At 49.5% G+C, this 15,850-nt stretch overlaps 1 protein-coding gene across 1 annotated transcript in view; it reads right to left on the bottom strand.

Moving 5' to 3' along the window:
- The window catches only part of TRIB3 (tribbles pseudokinase 3), an 18,899-nt gene extending 13,421 nt beyond the window's left edge, over window positions 1–5,478 (bottom strand). The window contains exons 1-2 of the mRNA XM_007934514.1: window positions 5,188–5,478; window positions 1,698–1,990 (exon numbers count right to left, since the gene is read on the bottom strand). Coding sequence (XP_007932705.1) covers window positions 1,698–1,990; window positions 5,188–5,478 — 584 coding nt within the window. The remainder of the gene's footprint in view (window positions 1–1,697; window positions 1,991–5,187) is intronic.
- Between the last annotated feature and the right edge of the window lie 10,372 nt (window positions 5,479–15,850).

Consider the following 15,850-nt stretch of genomic DNA (forward strand, 5'->3'; position numbering starts at 1 on the left):
GGTTAAGTTCTTGGCTGTTAACTGAAAGACTTGGCAGTCTACTTCTGGAACATGACAACCATTGAAAACCTTGGAACACAGTTCTGCCTGCACACATGGGGTCCCCATGAATAGGAATCAATTCCATAACAACTGGGTTTTTTAAAAACCCTTCTGTAACTCATGGGACATATACTGCCCACCAACAGTTTCAGCCTCTCAGGTTTCTTGGGAAGCTGCTCTCCCAGTTGTAATACATGCTACCACCGGTGGGGACCTGTATAACTACATGACTGAAAAAATGAGCCTCACTCTACCAATGATACCACCAGAGTCCACTTAGGACACAGATGACCCACATAATTGTATCAAAATTCCTATTACTCTAAAAAAATGTTTGTTTTCTTTGATTTCACCATGCTTTCTATTACTGAAAACACATGGCATCAGCAGAGAATTCAAAGCAGAAAATTCGGTCATGAAAAGGTTAAGGAGATATAACAACTAAAAGCACAGTGAGATCCTAGATTGGATTCTGGGGGAGAAAAGAAACTAGAGAAATCTGAATGAAGTCTGTGGTTTAGTTAATAGTATAATGTTGTTGTTGTTGTGTGTTGATTCGATTCTGACTCATAGCAACCCTATAGGACAGGGAGAACTGCCCCATGGGGTTTCCTAAGCTATAAATCTTTACAGGAGTACATCTCCAGGTTTTTGACTCTGGTAGAGTGACTGGTGGGTTTGAACTACCAACCTTTTGGTTAGCAAATGAGTACTTAACCATTGTGCCACCAAGGGCTCCTTAATAGTATTATAACAAGGTTAATTTCTTAGTTTTGATCATTGTATTACGGTTTGTAAGATGTTAACATCAGGGGAACTCAGTGAAGAGTATATGGGAACTCTCTGAGCCCTTTTCGCAACTTCTCTGAAAGTCTAAGTTTAAAAAATGCTACAGGGTCACCCTCTTCTCCCTGCAAAAGAATCAGGAAATGAAATGGGTGGCCCTGGTTGATGTTCGTGTGTACCAGGAGGCTGATGCATCCACACACCAGGAGCCTGAGGAGAGGGCAGGACGCCGGCTCCGCTCCCTGCCCCCACCAGCAGGAAGCAGTCTGAGGTTCCCTTCTACTGAAAAATCATTGACTGTCAGTCTGACAGAAATGGTTTCCACATGAGTTGGAACCTCAGGGCCCATCTGCAGACTTGGAATCCTGGAACCATCCTGACAGTCCAGCCCTTCCCCTACCAATGGGTGAACTGAGATGCCCTAAGTCACCCAGAGTCATCTAAAGTCAGAGAAAGCCCAGCCAGGCATCCGGGCCACCTGCCTCTCAAGCTCGACATGAATTAGTGCTCAGCTCTGGAGTCAGATCTGGGTTTGAATCCTCATTCTACCATTTAGCTGTGGGATCTTGGGCAGGTTACTTAACCTCTCTGGGGCTCAGTTTCCTCATCTATTTTATGGGACAATAATGGTATCTACCTCATATGTGTAAGGATCCAGGCCAATCAGTACTGTCAGCTACTATTAGTATCACAACTCAGTGCTCACCCCAAGGGGCTTCTAATGGGACTGGGCAACTTTTCCCAGGAACTACATGTTAGTCCAGGCTTCTCTTCTTGCATAAGTTACCTTGCCTGTCTAGGCCTCAGTTTCCCTGTCCCAGCCCACCTCTTTGGCGTGTTGGTGGGTAGACCCCCACGGCCACACTCACCTCTCACGGTTGGTGAAGACAAAGCGACACAGTTTGAGATCCCGCAGGACTAGACCGTGCTGGTGACAGTGTGCCAGGGTGGCGGCCATCTGGCGGAAGAGCGCAGCGGCCTCAGGCTCAGGGAGGCGGCGGCGGCGGCGCACCAGGGTGTGCATGTCCCCATAGGGACGTGCAAAAAAGGCGTAGAGGAACTGGGTGCCCACCAGGACCTCAGCAGGCCGTGCCACGTGCTCGTGGGGAGGCAGCCGTGCGTAGGGTTGCTGCACAGCCAGGGCCTCACTTGCTGGGTACACCTGTGGGCAAAGCACACGGGGAGCAGAGGTGAGGACACGAGACATGAGGGCTGGGCTTGCAAATAGTCAGCGCCAACCCTTTAGACACCTACATGGGCCAAGCACTGTGTGCTTCATAGACCAAGTCACTCCACCAACCCACCAGCCCTGAGAGAGGTACTATGATCTGATCCCACAGTTCCAGAAGCTGAAAGGCCACAAGTCAACAAGACACAGTCAGGATTTGAACTCATTGTGCTCTTAACTACTACGTTATATACTGTATATCGTTAAACTTCAGAAACTCAAAAATAAGTGACCCAAACAGAACAGTAACCCTCCAAGCTGGGGAAATCCAGAAGAGCAGAAATCCACAAGTCACGTCACGCTCATCGTCAACAGAGCTAGCCCCACTAGGATCCACTGCCCACCCTTTCATTCACCCTGCACCACACAGGGTCCACCCAGCTGTGCCAGGCACTGGGGATCAAATCTGACTGATAGTCATGGCTCTTGCCCTCCTAGTGCCTGCAGTCCGATACAGGAGACAGTAAACAAGCCAACAGACTGTTCATGAATTCTAATGAATGTTGCAATGGAACCAAGATAGACGCTGGAACAGAGGGTATTTTGAAAGGGAACACTGGTTTTTAGAAAGTATGGTCCAGAAGGGACACTGGGGAAGTGACTTGAAGGATTTGGAGATGCCCGTGGGATGAATGTTCCAGGTAGAGGGCACAGGCAGTGCAAAGGCCTTGAGGTGAGAAAGAACTTGACCTGTTCTGGACACCCGGCTGAAGATCAGTGTAGCTGGGAAGGAGTGGGGAGAGAAAGACGGGTGCGGTGGCAAGACTGGCAGGAAATGTACTAGGGGCTTTGTGGACATTGGAGCAAAATCTCAACATAGCTTTAAAAGGTGTGTTCCATTTTATAGATGAGAAAACTGAGATTTAGTGAAGGAAGCCATATAGCTAGCTAACCATAGAAGGCACAGCTGGGACACAGACTTGGTCTGACTTTAGACTCTTTGCATGTTCTTTTGGTTGTGTCACACAGAACAATAAATAAAGGATATATGTGTTTAATGCATCATTTTTTTTAAGTAGGTACTTAAAAACAAGCAAGCAATTGGGGTGCTACAGAGACTCTGCTTTTCAATTCAGGCAAGTGCATTCTCCTGTCTGCACTGGTACTTGCTGTTCCTGCTGCCTGGAAGCTCTTGCTCTGGACACTCACATAGGCAGCCGCCTGAGTTCATGCAGGTTTGCCACTCTTGTGGCACCTCCTCAGAGTGGTCTTCCTGGATTGCCCTAGGTGAAATGATATCCTGCACTCCCCACCCTTCCCACCCCCTCACCCTGCTCCCAGCCTTATTTTTCTCCATGGCACTTAGGATCACCTGACACAGATTTTACTTATCCACTTGTTTGTTGTCTGTCTCCCCGCAGGTTCAATGGGAATGGGAGCAGAGCTTTGTCTCTCTTAAAGCCACAGCTTGGTGACACTGTGACACGGGGTTGTTGAATTAATGACAAAGGTGATAATTGACAAAGATGGATGTTAATGCTGGCTAGAACACCCCAGGTGACCTGGGGATGGTAGGCCACCCCTTGGGGTTTATGCTGGCACAGGGGTGAGCACCCCCAAGAAGATCCCCCTCAAAAAACATTTCTGAGGAGTCAGGGTCTTGTGAAGGCATGACCCTTCTGCCTTCTGCATGCTTTGGTGGTTCCTCTGGGCATGGACTCCTCTCCCCAGTGGGAACTGAGAACCTGTGACACCGCGGGAAGGGGCCCCAGAGCCCAGAAAGCTGGTAGCTGGGCCATCTGTCCAGATTGTCCTCTGCCTACTGCACCCCCATCAGTAGGAGCTGCTCCCTTGTTGGAGGCTGGAGTTGCCCTGTCTCTCTGTTCATTCCCAAAGGGACTCCGGTGCCCTTCTGCCCTTCCCATTAGAAACCTGCGTGATCCTCAACTTCCTTACCCCTGTGTGCTGGGGGATGCCTGCCCCCTAGACTAGAACACTCATCCTAGCATGAGACACACAGCTCTGGGCTCAGCCTGCCTGGGCCTAATTCCAGCTCCAGTGCCTCCTAGCTCTTCAATATGACAAGTAACTACAACTTTCTGAGCCTCAGTGTCTTCTACCTGTAAAATGGGCACAATGATCGTAACAACTTCATAGGGTGTGTGAAGACTGAAGGGGACAGTGCACACTAAGCACTCAACACAGTTCGCGGTATGTGGTACGCAGTAAATGCTTAGTGCTATACTCTCTTCTCACCTCTGTCCTTTTAGGCTGTGACCTGACAACATTCTGCTTGGGCTTGATCCTCACGGGGCCTTGACCCTGCCCATTTCCTAACTCCTGCCAGGAATTCTCACACGGCTATACCCTTAGCCTTGCCCCAAGCAGCCCTGATGACACAACAGTTAAGCATTCAGCTGCTAACCAAAATGTTAGAGGTTCAAACCCACCCAGTGGCTTTGCAGAAGAGAGATCTGGGGCTCTGCTTCTGCAAAGATTACAGCCCAGGAAACCCTGTGGGGCAGTTCTACTCTCACATGGGGTTGCTATGAGTTGGAATCAACTCAATGGCACCTAACAACAACAGACCTTGACCTAGGGACCAGGCCCAATGCCATGTGACCTCATGCATGGCCCCTTCTCCTCTCTTGACCTGTCTTCTCAACTATAAAATGGCATGGGTTAGACCCAGTGACCTCGGGGATCCCAGGAGTTCCGACATCCACCATACCTCACCCTTCCCGTGTAACCAGTGGCTCTCCACAGCCCAGCAGAAGCTCCTTCGTGCTTTCTCGACCAGCCACCACCGACGGCCACCTCCTGCCCCTCTCTGCACATCCTCTCCACTCCAGTCATCGTCCTGTGCATTCTCTGACGGGCCCTACGCTCACTCCACTCTAGGCCTTTGCACAGCTCTTCTCCCCTACTAGAAACTCCCTTCTCCCAATTCTACCTGATTCAGAATTCAGAGCCTAAGCTGTGAATTCTTCAAGGGCTGGGATTCCTTCAATGTCTGGTTGCCTTTATGACCTCAGCCCAGTCCAGGGCCTGACAGAGAATTGGGGGCTGCTTCTCTAATAAATGAAGGAATAAATGAATATCAGGACCTCCCAACCCCCTGGAAACCCTCTGGAGCCAAGGTCCCCTCCAGACTACTGTGATTTAGGGCAGAGTGGGCCCTGGGGACGTACCTTGCAGGTGTACTCAGTGCCTGTTGGGCAGTGCATGGCACGGTATGCCCTCCCACCCTCCTCAGGCTCCAGGAGGGCATAGGGCCCAAGCCGGGAGGCAGTGGCCTCAGCAGGTACAGGATCTGGGGCAGGGGGTGGGCTCAGGGGCAGCAGGCAGGGGGGCAGCCAGGGCTGGGGCTGGCTTCGAGTTCGTTTCTGGGTGGGGCACTTGGCGTCTAGGTCACTGTCCAACTCTAGCCGTTTCTTCTTGGACAGGGCACCTGCAGGAGCAGCCGGAAGGGTGGCTTGCATCTAGAGAGAAGGGAAAAAAGAGTCTAAGGTCAGGGGGTTTGGTGGCTCTTCTCTTCCTCTGCTGGGAGGGTGGTACACAGGCACAGCCTCAATGGAGGGAGCTTAGGCAATGTATCTCAAAATAACAAATGCAAACATCCATGACTGGGTGTCCCACTCCTGAGGATTTATCCTCCACTTAAACTGCCCCCCCCCAAAAAAAAAAAAACAAGTACAAGGAAGGTTGTTCATCAGAGCCATGTGTCTAATAGGAGACAACTGAAAATGTCCCAAATTTGGGGCAGACATGTCCCAAAAGTCCAGCAGTAGGGGGCTGATGAAAACATCATTCATCAGTGGAATACTATACAGCTCTGAAAAAGGACCAGGAAGCTCTCTACATTGGACCTATCTCCAAGGTATATTATGAGAAAAGAGTAAACCACAGAACTATCTATGTAATACTCTCATATGAAATAAAGTAACAAAAAAATTGCTTATATATGCATAAACTCTCTGAAAGGATACACAGTAAGGTTGGAAGAAGACTTTTATACTCTGAATTTTAAACTATGTAACTTTCACAGTTTAAATGTAAAATTAAAAAAATTTACATTTAAAGAAATTATTCAAAAACAAAGCTTGTACCTAAAAAATCATAGTAAAGAAAATCAACCCATCTGAGAATTCATGGGTCGAGGACATTCAAAGATGCTACAGAAATGCAATCTTCATTCATTCATTCAGTCCTCACTGGCAGCTGCCGTGGGCCTGGCCCTACGTGGGTGCTGGGAAAGAGGGATGTATCAGACAGCATTGTGCTCTTGGGATCTTCCAGTCCACTTGAAGGCAGACAAGGAATCAGAAAATCAAGTACAGTGTGATCACTGGTAGTATGGGGGGGGTGGGGATCACAGGGCTGCAGAAGCTGAGAGGCCTCTATTCCAGACTGGAAAACCAAACTCACTGCCATCAAGTCAATTCCAACTTATAGAAACCCCACTGCGTTTCCAAGGCTGTACATCTTTATGGAAACAGACTGACCAACATTCTTTTTTTCCATGGAGCAACTGGTGAGTTCAAACTACCAACCTTTTGATTAGCAGCCAAGTGCCTTAACCACTACACCACCTTATTCCAGGCTGGAAGGAGTATTCACAATGAGACTTGAAGTAGAATAAGAGGCAGCCAGGTGATGTGAAGAAGCATATTCTAGGCCAGTGGTTCTCAAACTTGAGTGTACGTTGGAATCACATGGATGACTTGTTAAAACACACATTTCTAGGCACCAGAGTAGGGGCTCTGGTGGCACAGTGGTTAAACCACTCAGCTGCTAACCAACAGTTTGGTGATTCAAACTCACCAGCCACTCTGCAGGAGAAAAGGCAGTCTACCTCCGTAAAGATTTACAGCCTTAGAAGTGCTATGGAGCAGTTAGCTCTACTCTGTCCTTACAGGGTCACTATGAATACAAATTGACTTGATGACAATGGCTCTTTTTAGTGGGATCCTCAGAGTAGGTGATTCAGGAAGTCTAGGATGTGACCCGAGAATCTGCATTTCTGATAAGCTCCCAGGTGAGGTTGCTGTGCTGGTCTGATAACCATTGTCCCAGGGAGAGAGAGGAGTCCTCAGATGGTGCAAACAGTTAACTCTCTCACTGCTAACCAAAAGATTGCAGGTTCGAGTCTCCCCAGAGGTGTCTTAGAAGAAAGGCCTGAAAAATCAGTCACTGGAACCCCACAGACACTTTGAACGTTAAGCTAAGTGAAAGGAGCCAGTCACAAAAGGCCACATGTTGTGTGATTTCATTTATATTTGATGTTAAAATAGGGAAATTTTATGCATCAGAATCTAAACAACGGGTTTGGTTTGGGGCTTTGTAGAGACAGAAAGCAAACCGGTGGTTTCTTAGGGCTGGGAGATGTACGTGGTAAGAGATGGCAGCTTCAGGAGATGAGGTTTCTTTTTGAGGTGGCAAAAATGTTTTAAAATTGACAGTGATGATGGTTGCACAACTCTACACAAAAAAACAATCAATTGTACACTTTTAACGGGTGAATTGCAGAGTATGTGAATTATCTCTCAATAAAGCTGTTACCAAAAAAGAAAAAAGCCACCTTATGGAGCACAGTTCTCTGACACACATGGGGTCGCTGTGCATTGACAACAGCTGTTTTGTTGTTGTTGTTGGGAGAGGGGAGGGGCAAAAGAACAAGGTGCAGTTGGGGATTAGGTGTGGCTGCAGTAAAGTGTGATGTTTCAAGAGATAAGGCTGGTGGGGTGAGTAGGGGTCCTATTCTGAAGGGCTCTACAAGTCTCACCTGGCAGAAATCGCTGGTGGTCCCTCAATCCCTGGTCTCCCCTTCTTACGTAAAATTGGGACCTGAGATGATTAGTTGAGCACAAGGCCAAGCAGAATAAAGACTACATTTCTGCCTCGCCATGCAGCAAGGTATTGTCCCGTGGCTAGTGAAAGTATTGAATGCATCTCCTTTCTTCCTTCCTATTGGCTGGAATGTGGACCTGACTGCTGGAACGCCAGCATCCATTTTGGACCAGGAATTACTACCCACAGCAGAGCAACAAGAGCAGAGCCTGAGTCCCTGACACGTGGAGCATAGACTAGTTGTGGGCTGTCTCCAGTTTACACGGAAGAGAAAGAAACAAAAAACTCACCGCCATTAAGTCAGATCTGACTCATAGCAACCCCTCCTTGGGTTTTCAAGGAGGAGCTCTAGTAGCATAGTGGCTAAAGCACTTGACTGCTAACCAGAAGGCTGGCGGTTCAAACCCACCAGCCACTCCTCGGAAGGAAGGTTGGGCAATCCTACTTCCGTAGTGATACTGCCTCAGAAACCCAAGGAGGGGTCGCTATGAGTCGGAGCCGACTCAACGGCACATAACAACAACAACAACAACATCACTACCGAAGTAGATTGCCCATCTTCCTTTTGAAGAGTGGCTGGGAGGTTTGAACTGCCAGCTTTCTGGTTAGCAGGCAAATGCCTTAGGCACTTCGCTACCAGAGCTCCTAGAAAGAAACTATTACCATTAAATTGGCTGTTTTTATATTATAGCTGAAGGAGCTCTGGTGGCGCAGTGGTTAAGCACTGGCCTGTTAACTGGAAAGGTCGATAGTTCTAACCCACCGGTCCCTCCGTGCGAGAGAGGTGCAGGAGTCTGCTTCCATAAAGATTCCACCCACCCATGCCATCCAGTCAATTCTGACTCATAGAGACCCTGTAGGAGAGACTAGAACTGCCCCAAAGGGTTTGCAAGGCTGTAAATCTTTACGGAAGCAGACTGCCACATCTTTCTCCCCCGGCAAGGGTGTTGGGTTCAAATCTCCAACTTTCCAGTTAGCAGCTGAGCACTTTAACCACTGTGCCACCAGGGCTCCTTCTGGAGAGATTCCAGCCTTGGAAACCCTATAGGGCAATCCTATTCTGTCCTATAGGTTGTTGCGAGTTGGAGTCACTGGAGGGCTATGCGTTTTTGTGGTATATATTACAGCTGAGCCCAAGCCTCATTAATAAACAATGGAAAGGAATTTGTACATTATCCCAATGGCAGTGAGGAACCACTGAAGGATTCTTCGTGGGGGAGTGACACACTGGATGGATTTGCAGGAGAAACAGAGGGTCAGGGAGACTAGCTGGAAGGAAGGTCAGCACAATTTTCCAGATAGCCTGGTCCAGGAGACCTGAAGATGGCCGGAAGGAGAAGGGAGATAGGCATTCCAGGGCTCAAAGGAGAAGGATCAAGAGGGCTCAGTGTGCACTGGACTCAGGGGGTGAGAAAGAGGGTGGAGTGAAGGTGAGGTCCAGTCTCAGGCTCCTGAAGGAAGTAAGGAGGCAGTATCGTAGCTTCATTTTCTGAGCGAGGGGGGAAACCCTTATTTTGGGAACTCTAGAGGAAGGTGAAGGCTCTCTGGCACTGTAGTGGTCCAGGCATTTGGCTGCTAAGCAAAAGGTTGGTGGTTCGAACCCACCAGCTGCTCTGCGGAAGAAAGATGAAGCGGTCTGCTTCTGTAAAGATTGACAGCCTTCTTAAAACCCAACAGGGGTCACTATGAGTTGGAATCGACTCACTGACAGTGAGTTTTACTTTGGAGGAAGGTTAGTTGAGTTGAATTTTAGACATTGTTACATCTTACCAGAAAGAGTGGCATACTGGAGATGTTGTAAGAGCGTATACAGCATGGAAGACTATACAGCAATGCAGCTCCAGCAAGGACACTCTGGTGGGGAAAAATGGTGCAACCTTAGTGTAACACATTTCAATAATATCAAAATTTAAAATGTACACACTCTTCGATTCAGTGATTAACCCCAGTGCCAGGAATGTATCCTTTAGGGGTGTGTGTGTGTGTGTGTGTAATGATGCACCCACTGCTGTCAAGTGAATTCCAACTCATGGCGACCCCATGTGTTACAGAGCCGGAGGACTCCATAGCATTTTCTTGGCTGCAATCTTTGCCTCTTCTTTCACAATGCCTTCAGATGCCACCCCTTACCTTAATGGCCAAGGGCAACTGTGCCACCCTAACCTCAAATTAATGCAGTACAAGGTTTGTCCTGACATAAGAAATAGACAAATAGGAAATTGAATGTCCATTTTTAGGGGACTGGTTAAGTAAATTACTTCATCCATACAATGGGATATTATGCAGCCACTTAAAAGATGGGGGGGGTTCTTTATATGCTAATTAGAAAGATCTTCATGGTGAAATGTTAAGAGCCAGAGGTGTCAAGCAGAGAGAGAGAGAGTTGGTGGCTGGGTGTTAAGCCTTTGCATTCTACCTGTTGAGTAGACATTTATTATCTACTGAAGGGGGAAAGAAGGCTAATGAATGAATGGACTAGGTATGCACTAGGTACCTTTTGGATGTAGATGTGAATGTATGTTACCCAGAGCCACTGAGTCAATTCCAACTCACAGCGACCCTATAGGACAGAGTACAACTGCCCCATAGGGCTTCCAAGGCTGTAAATCTTTACAGAAGCAGACTGCCACATCTTTCTGTGCAGAGGGGCTGGCAAGTTTGAAGCATCAAACTTCTGGTTAGCAGTAGAATGCCTTTACCACTGTACCACCAGAGCTCCTTATGAATATATGTACGGAATGGATATATACTGTCAAGTGAGTGAACAAAGCAAGCTGCTGAATGATACACTTGAAGTGATTCCATTCTTGGGGGGGAAGGGGGGCAATACCCTAACAACACATACAATGATTCATCGCCTTATCTGTAAGTGTGTAAGTGCACAAGGAAAGCCTGGAAGGACCTGGACTAACCTGGCCACAGGAACTCTGGGGAGGAAGGGATTTGGAAGAGAGGCAACAGAGTTTTCTATTTCAAAATTTTAAAATAAAGATCCTGCATTCATTTACTGCTTGGGTATTTCAAAAAAGAGTATATATTTTTTTTTCTCAATTGTGACTTTGATATATCGGCCAATAGCCCCAGAGCTGCTGGAATCACAGAAGTCACAGACAGAATTGGTCTAAGAGAGAAGACATCTGAATGCTCCAGTGTCACTATCAGAGAAATGGGACTGAGCAGGGCGAGTCCCTCCAAGGCCCTGAGATGCATTCATTCAACTGTAGGGGAAACTGCCACACGCCCATTGTGAGCTGTGGGTGGTGGGTGAAGGAGAGGACAATGTGATGGCTGGGCAGGAAGCTTCTCTCCAGGACCCATCTGCCCACCCATTTCGGATCCAGATGAGGACATAGAGACCTAGGTCTGAGGTGTTAGGGCCACCAGACTTCAGCCCTGGGAAGGCTGAACAGCCCCAGCAGAGACAGGATTAACGGGCAATGTCACTCAAGACTCTGTTCTGAGACTGAGACCAAGGCTGCCCACCCTAGTCATGCAGCTCCCAGATGTAAAGGCTGCCTAAAGGGGGAGGGGACTCCCCCCACCCCAATCCAATAAAGCCCATAACCCCTTCTTGGAAAGAATGTGTTTGGAGGGTGACTGGAGTCAGCTATTCTTGAGTTCTAATTCTGGCTCCGTCCCTTCCTGGGCAGGGTTTCTCAAATTTCTGAATCTCAGTTTCCTTGTCCATAAAATGGGAACAGGGTGCAAAGCCCAAGGGATTTTTGTGATGATTAAATGGAAACATCGGGTCTGTGGAGCTTAGCATGGCCCTGTTGCAGGATTTAATTTAAAAAAAAAAAAAAAGTTGCTGCCAAGTCAATTCCGATTCACAGCCACCCTATGTGTATCTGAGTAGAACTGTGCTCACTAAGGGTTTCAATGGCTGATTTTTTGGAAGTAGACACCCAGGCCTTCCCTCAGAGGTGTCTCTGTGCGGACTCCAACTGGAACCGTTTCCCCACCCAGGATGCCCGCTGTAGGATGCTGTTGTGTGTGCAGTCAATTCCAACTCACAGCAACCAAATAGGACCAAGAAGAATTACCCTCATAGGGTTTCCTAGACAGTAATCTTTACAGGAGCAGTTACCAGATCTTTTCTCCTGTAGTATGGTTGGGGGTTTGACTCTCTGACCTTTCCCAGCAGCCAAGCACTTAACCACTGCCTGTCAGGAAGTGGGCACTACTCTTAGTTCTATTATTATTATTATTATTATCCAGAGCTAAAAGTACATAAGTGTTACTCTTGGGAGTCTTGGAAATCTCCCCAGAAATATCCCTCAGGAATGAGGCTAAGACAACACTCCCCACAACAGTCCTTACTTCACCTTACAGGGCTGTTCTAAGAGTCCAGTAAGATAGATGGTACGTGGCTGAGTAAATGCACATTTTGACCTGGACAATACACCAGCTGCAGAGCCTGGTGGGGCCTGGGATAAGCTCCATTGCACAGATGGGGTTAACTGAGTCTCTAAATGAGCAAGAGACTTTGCAGGCTACTCAGCAACTTACAGCCTTCACTGTAGGATGCAAGCAGCTCCCCATATCCACCTCCCGCCGTTCCCTGCCATGGAGGGTGGGGACTGGGCAGTGAGAACAAGTCTTAAACCAAACACCCACACCCAGGGCAGACAAGTGTACACTTCACACAAAAAATACACTTCATCCAAGCCAGTTGGGGACACACACATGGAAAGTAGAGAGGGGCGTACACCTCATTACATGGCACACACACTCAGCCCTCCGAGCTTTCATATCCTTGATTGACACCAATAAGACCACACGCACCCAACCGGGAGGCGGGGAGTCCCGGCCGTCGGGGGTCTCGCCTGCCTTCAGCAATTGGACGCCTCGGGTGAGAGCGGAAGCGGCGGGCGACTCCTATCTGGGAACAGAAGACTCAGTGGAAACCGAGGAGCGGCCCTGGGACTGGAAGGGGCTGAGGCAAAGGGTAGGAGGTTGGACCCCGGGACTCAGAAAAGGGACGGACCTGGGCCCTTGTCCCTACCCCAGAGTCTGCAGGTACTGCACAAACTGGGTGAACAAAATCCACCTGCGCACAGTACAACGTACGAACCCGCTGCCATGCTGCCGGCTGCACACCTGCTGCCCACGCCCGGCCCTCAGGGCATCCCCTCGCCCCTCAACTCGGTCCTACACCCCGCTTGCGGCCTCCACGCTCCCACTGCCTTGCACCCGCACCCCGCTTCCAGGGCGCCCCCAGCTCTGCACTGGCCATGCCGTCTGCACACTCAACACTTACCACCAGGTGTCCAGCCCTCCCCACAGCTCGCACCATCCACTAAGGCACACATGCCCCGGAAACTTCCGCGAACCCCCGCAAAACCAGCAGACACACAGAAACTACAGAGTTCTACAGCCCTCCAATGCCCTTCACAGACCTGTCACACAGACCTCCCCCACAAAACCCGTAACTGCCCCAGCCCACACTGACGCAAAACAAACAACCCCGCACACTTCTCGGGGTGACGCCCGGACACCTCCGTCCTGGGCTCACCTGTCCTTCTGGGTCACACCTGCCATGCCCGCAGGTGACCCTGCACCCGCAGGGACCACATCTCCTGAGACCAGCGGGGACACTGAGCCCAGATCGCCCCACGGACAGCAGGGCTCGTGGAAAAGTGCGTGTGTATGAGTGCGCGCGCGTGTGTATAACACGCAACAACCTTCGAGCGCCGGGGGGCTCCGGACCCCCATGCGCGCGGGGCGCCCCCAGCACGCTGACTCCGGCCCGTTCGCTCTCCTGACCCGCGGGTACCTTGGCCTCGCGTCCAAAGCGGGTACCGGCGCCGGCCGAGCGCAGAGCTGTTAGGGCCCCGGAGGTGAACCAGGGGCTGCTCCGCTGCGGCTGAGCTCCGGGTCTGGTCTAGCTCCCTCCCATGGCCTGCAGCCGCCGGACCCTTGTGAAGCCGCCTCTGCCGCCGTCGCTGGAGCTGCGAGTGTCTCGGGGGTGCCTGGCGCACCTCTGCTCCCCGCCAGGGTGATGTAAACCTGTGCTAATCTGCGGCTGACGGCCTCTCGCTGGGGATTGCACCATCCCGCGCGCCCCGCCCCCGAGGTCACCGCCCCAGCTCGCCCCGCCCCGGCCCCGCCTCCTCCGTCCGCCCACAGCCGGGCACCCCAGCCTCGCTTTCTGCTATTGTAGCCTAGCCGGGCCGAGTTCGAGTCTGTCACCACCCTTCCCACCACCACTCCGCCACTCGCGTCCAGTGCTGAATGCGGACACCATCTCTCCCGATCACCTTGGAAAAGTCAAGTTGTTGCTCTGAGCCTCAGTTTCCCCATCTGTGAAATGATGGTGCTGAGAAGGAAAAAAATCAAACTATGAATTTTTCCCGGGTGCTCCCCTGTTTATAAAGCACCAGCTCACTATTGTCTTATTAAAACTTTAGGAGAACTCTGGGCAGAAAACCCCATTGTCTCCATTCTGTGGAAGGACAGCCTGAGCCCCAGAGGCGGGAAAGCAGCCCAGGAGCTTTGTAAAGGCTCACAGACTTAAAGCTGACTGCCGGCTCCTAAGAACCGTTGGGGTGCCTGGGGAGGCCTGAGGTTCATAGTCTGGTGTACTTTACAGCATTCATTGATAGAGGCACTTGACTGCTAACCAGAAGGCTGGTGGTTCAAACCCACCCACCACTCCTCGGAAGGAAGGTTGGGCAATCTACTTCTATAGTGATACTGCCTCAGAAACCCAAGGAGGGGTCGCTATGAGTCAGGTCTGACTCGAAGGCACAGAGCAACAGCAACAATAAGGGCTTACAACTGTATTTACCACATAGAGTTTGTTCTGACGATTAAATAAGTGAACACATGCAAAATGCTTAAAACAGTGTGTGGCCTCAGAGGGGGGGGGTTGGTTCAGGAGATCCTGGATACTGTGGGAGAACAATGTGGAACAAAACCCAAAATCATTAAAAAAAAAAAAAAAAAAGACCAGGTTTACTGGTCTGGTAGAGCCTGGTGAAACTATGGCCCCTAACTGCCCTTCAGGTCTGGAACTGAACTCACTCCTGTGCCTTCCAGCCAAACAATAGGCATATGGGGTAAATATTTATATCAGGTAGTTGGGGTGATCAATTGTGGGAGAACAGAAGAGCAGTGTTTGCATAAGGAGACAGTTGGGGAGGGGAGTGCATGGGAAGGAAGGACACGGGGAAGAGGTAACTACAGGGAGGAAGTGGGAAGAGAGCTGTTACCCTGTAGGGAATTGCACTCAATGTCATGAAACAAAATGTGTATGAACTGCTGTATGGAAATTGAATTTGCTCTGTAAACGTTCACCCAGATCACAATAAAAAAAAAATTTTTTTTAAAGTGTGTAGCATACCGTAGGTGTTTCATAAATAAAGTGGAGACGATGGAGGCTCAGAGAGGGGGGCCTACAAGGACTTGAACCCATGGCCTAGGGACCCTGGTACCATTTGCTGTTCAGCGGAGCCTCCCTGAGCAGCCCCAGGCGGCCAACACTTGTCTTGGAAATCTCTGTTAGGTCTTGATATCTGAATTCAGCCAGTCTGTCCTCAGGCAGAGGCTGGATGGGAGCAATGACAGAGTCACCTATGCGTTCATTGTTCCTGGCCCTGGGGACCAGCTCACCTGGATCTCAGAACCCTCACACCCCCCTTGAGGCACACCACGGGGATCTGGTATACCCTTTAACCCTGGGGACTCCCCTACTAGGGAGGGATGAATGAACTCATTTTTTAATTTATTGTGGTAAAAATACATACTACAAACATTTGCTGTTTCAACATTTTTTACATGTGCAATTCAATGACATTAATTATATCATCATGTCATGCAGCCATCACTCCTATCCACTTCCAAGTATTTCCATCACCTTAAAAGTAATTGAGTGCTCCCACACAATGACTCCCTTTTCCTCTTCCCTCTGCTCCTGGTAACCATTGATAAACTGTGTTCTCTATACATTTGCCAACACTAGATGTTTCATGTAAGTGGGATCATACAATATTTAGCCTTTTG

The sequence above is a fragment of the Orycteropus afer genome, unplaced genomic scaffold, assembly GCF_000298275.1.
Source record: "Orycteropus afer afer isolate SDZICR_OR568_19922 unplaced genomic scaffold, OryAfe1.0 scaffold00020, whole genome shotgun sequence".
Taxonomy (NCBI): Eukaryota; Metazoa; Chordata; class Mammalia; order Tubulidentata; family Orycteropodidae; genus Orycteropus; species Orycteropus afer.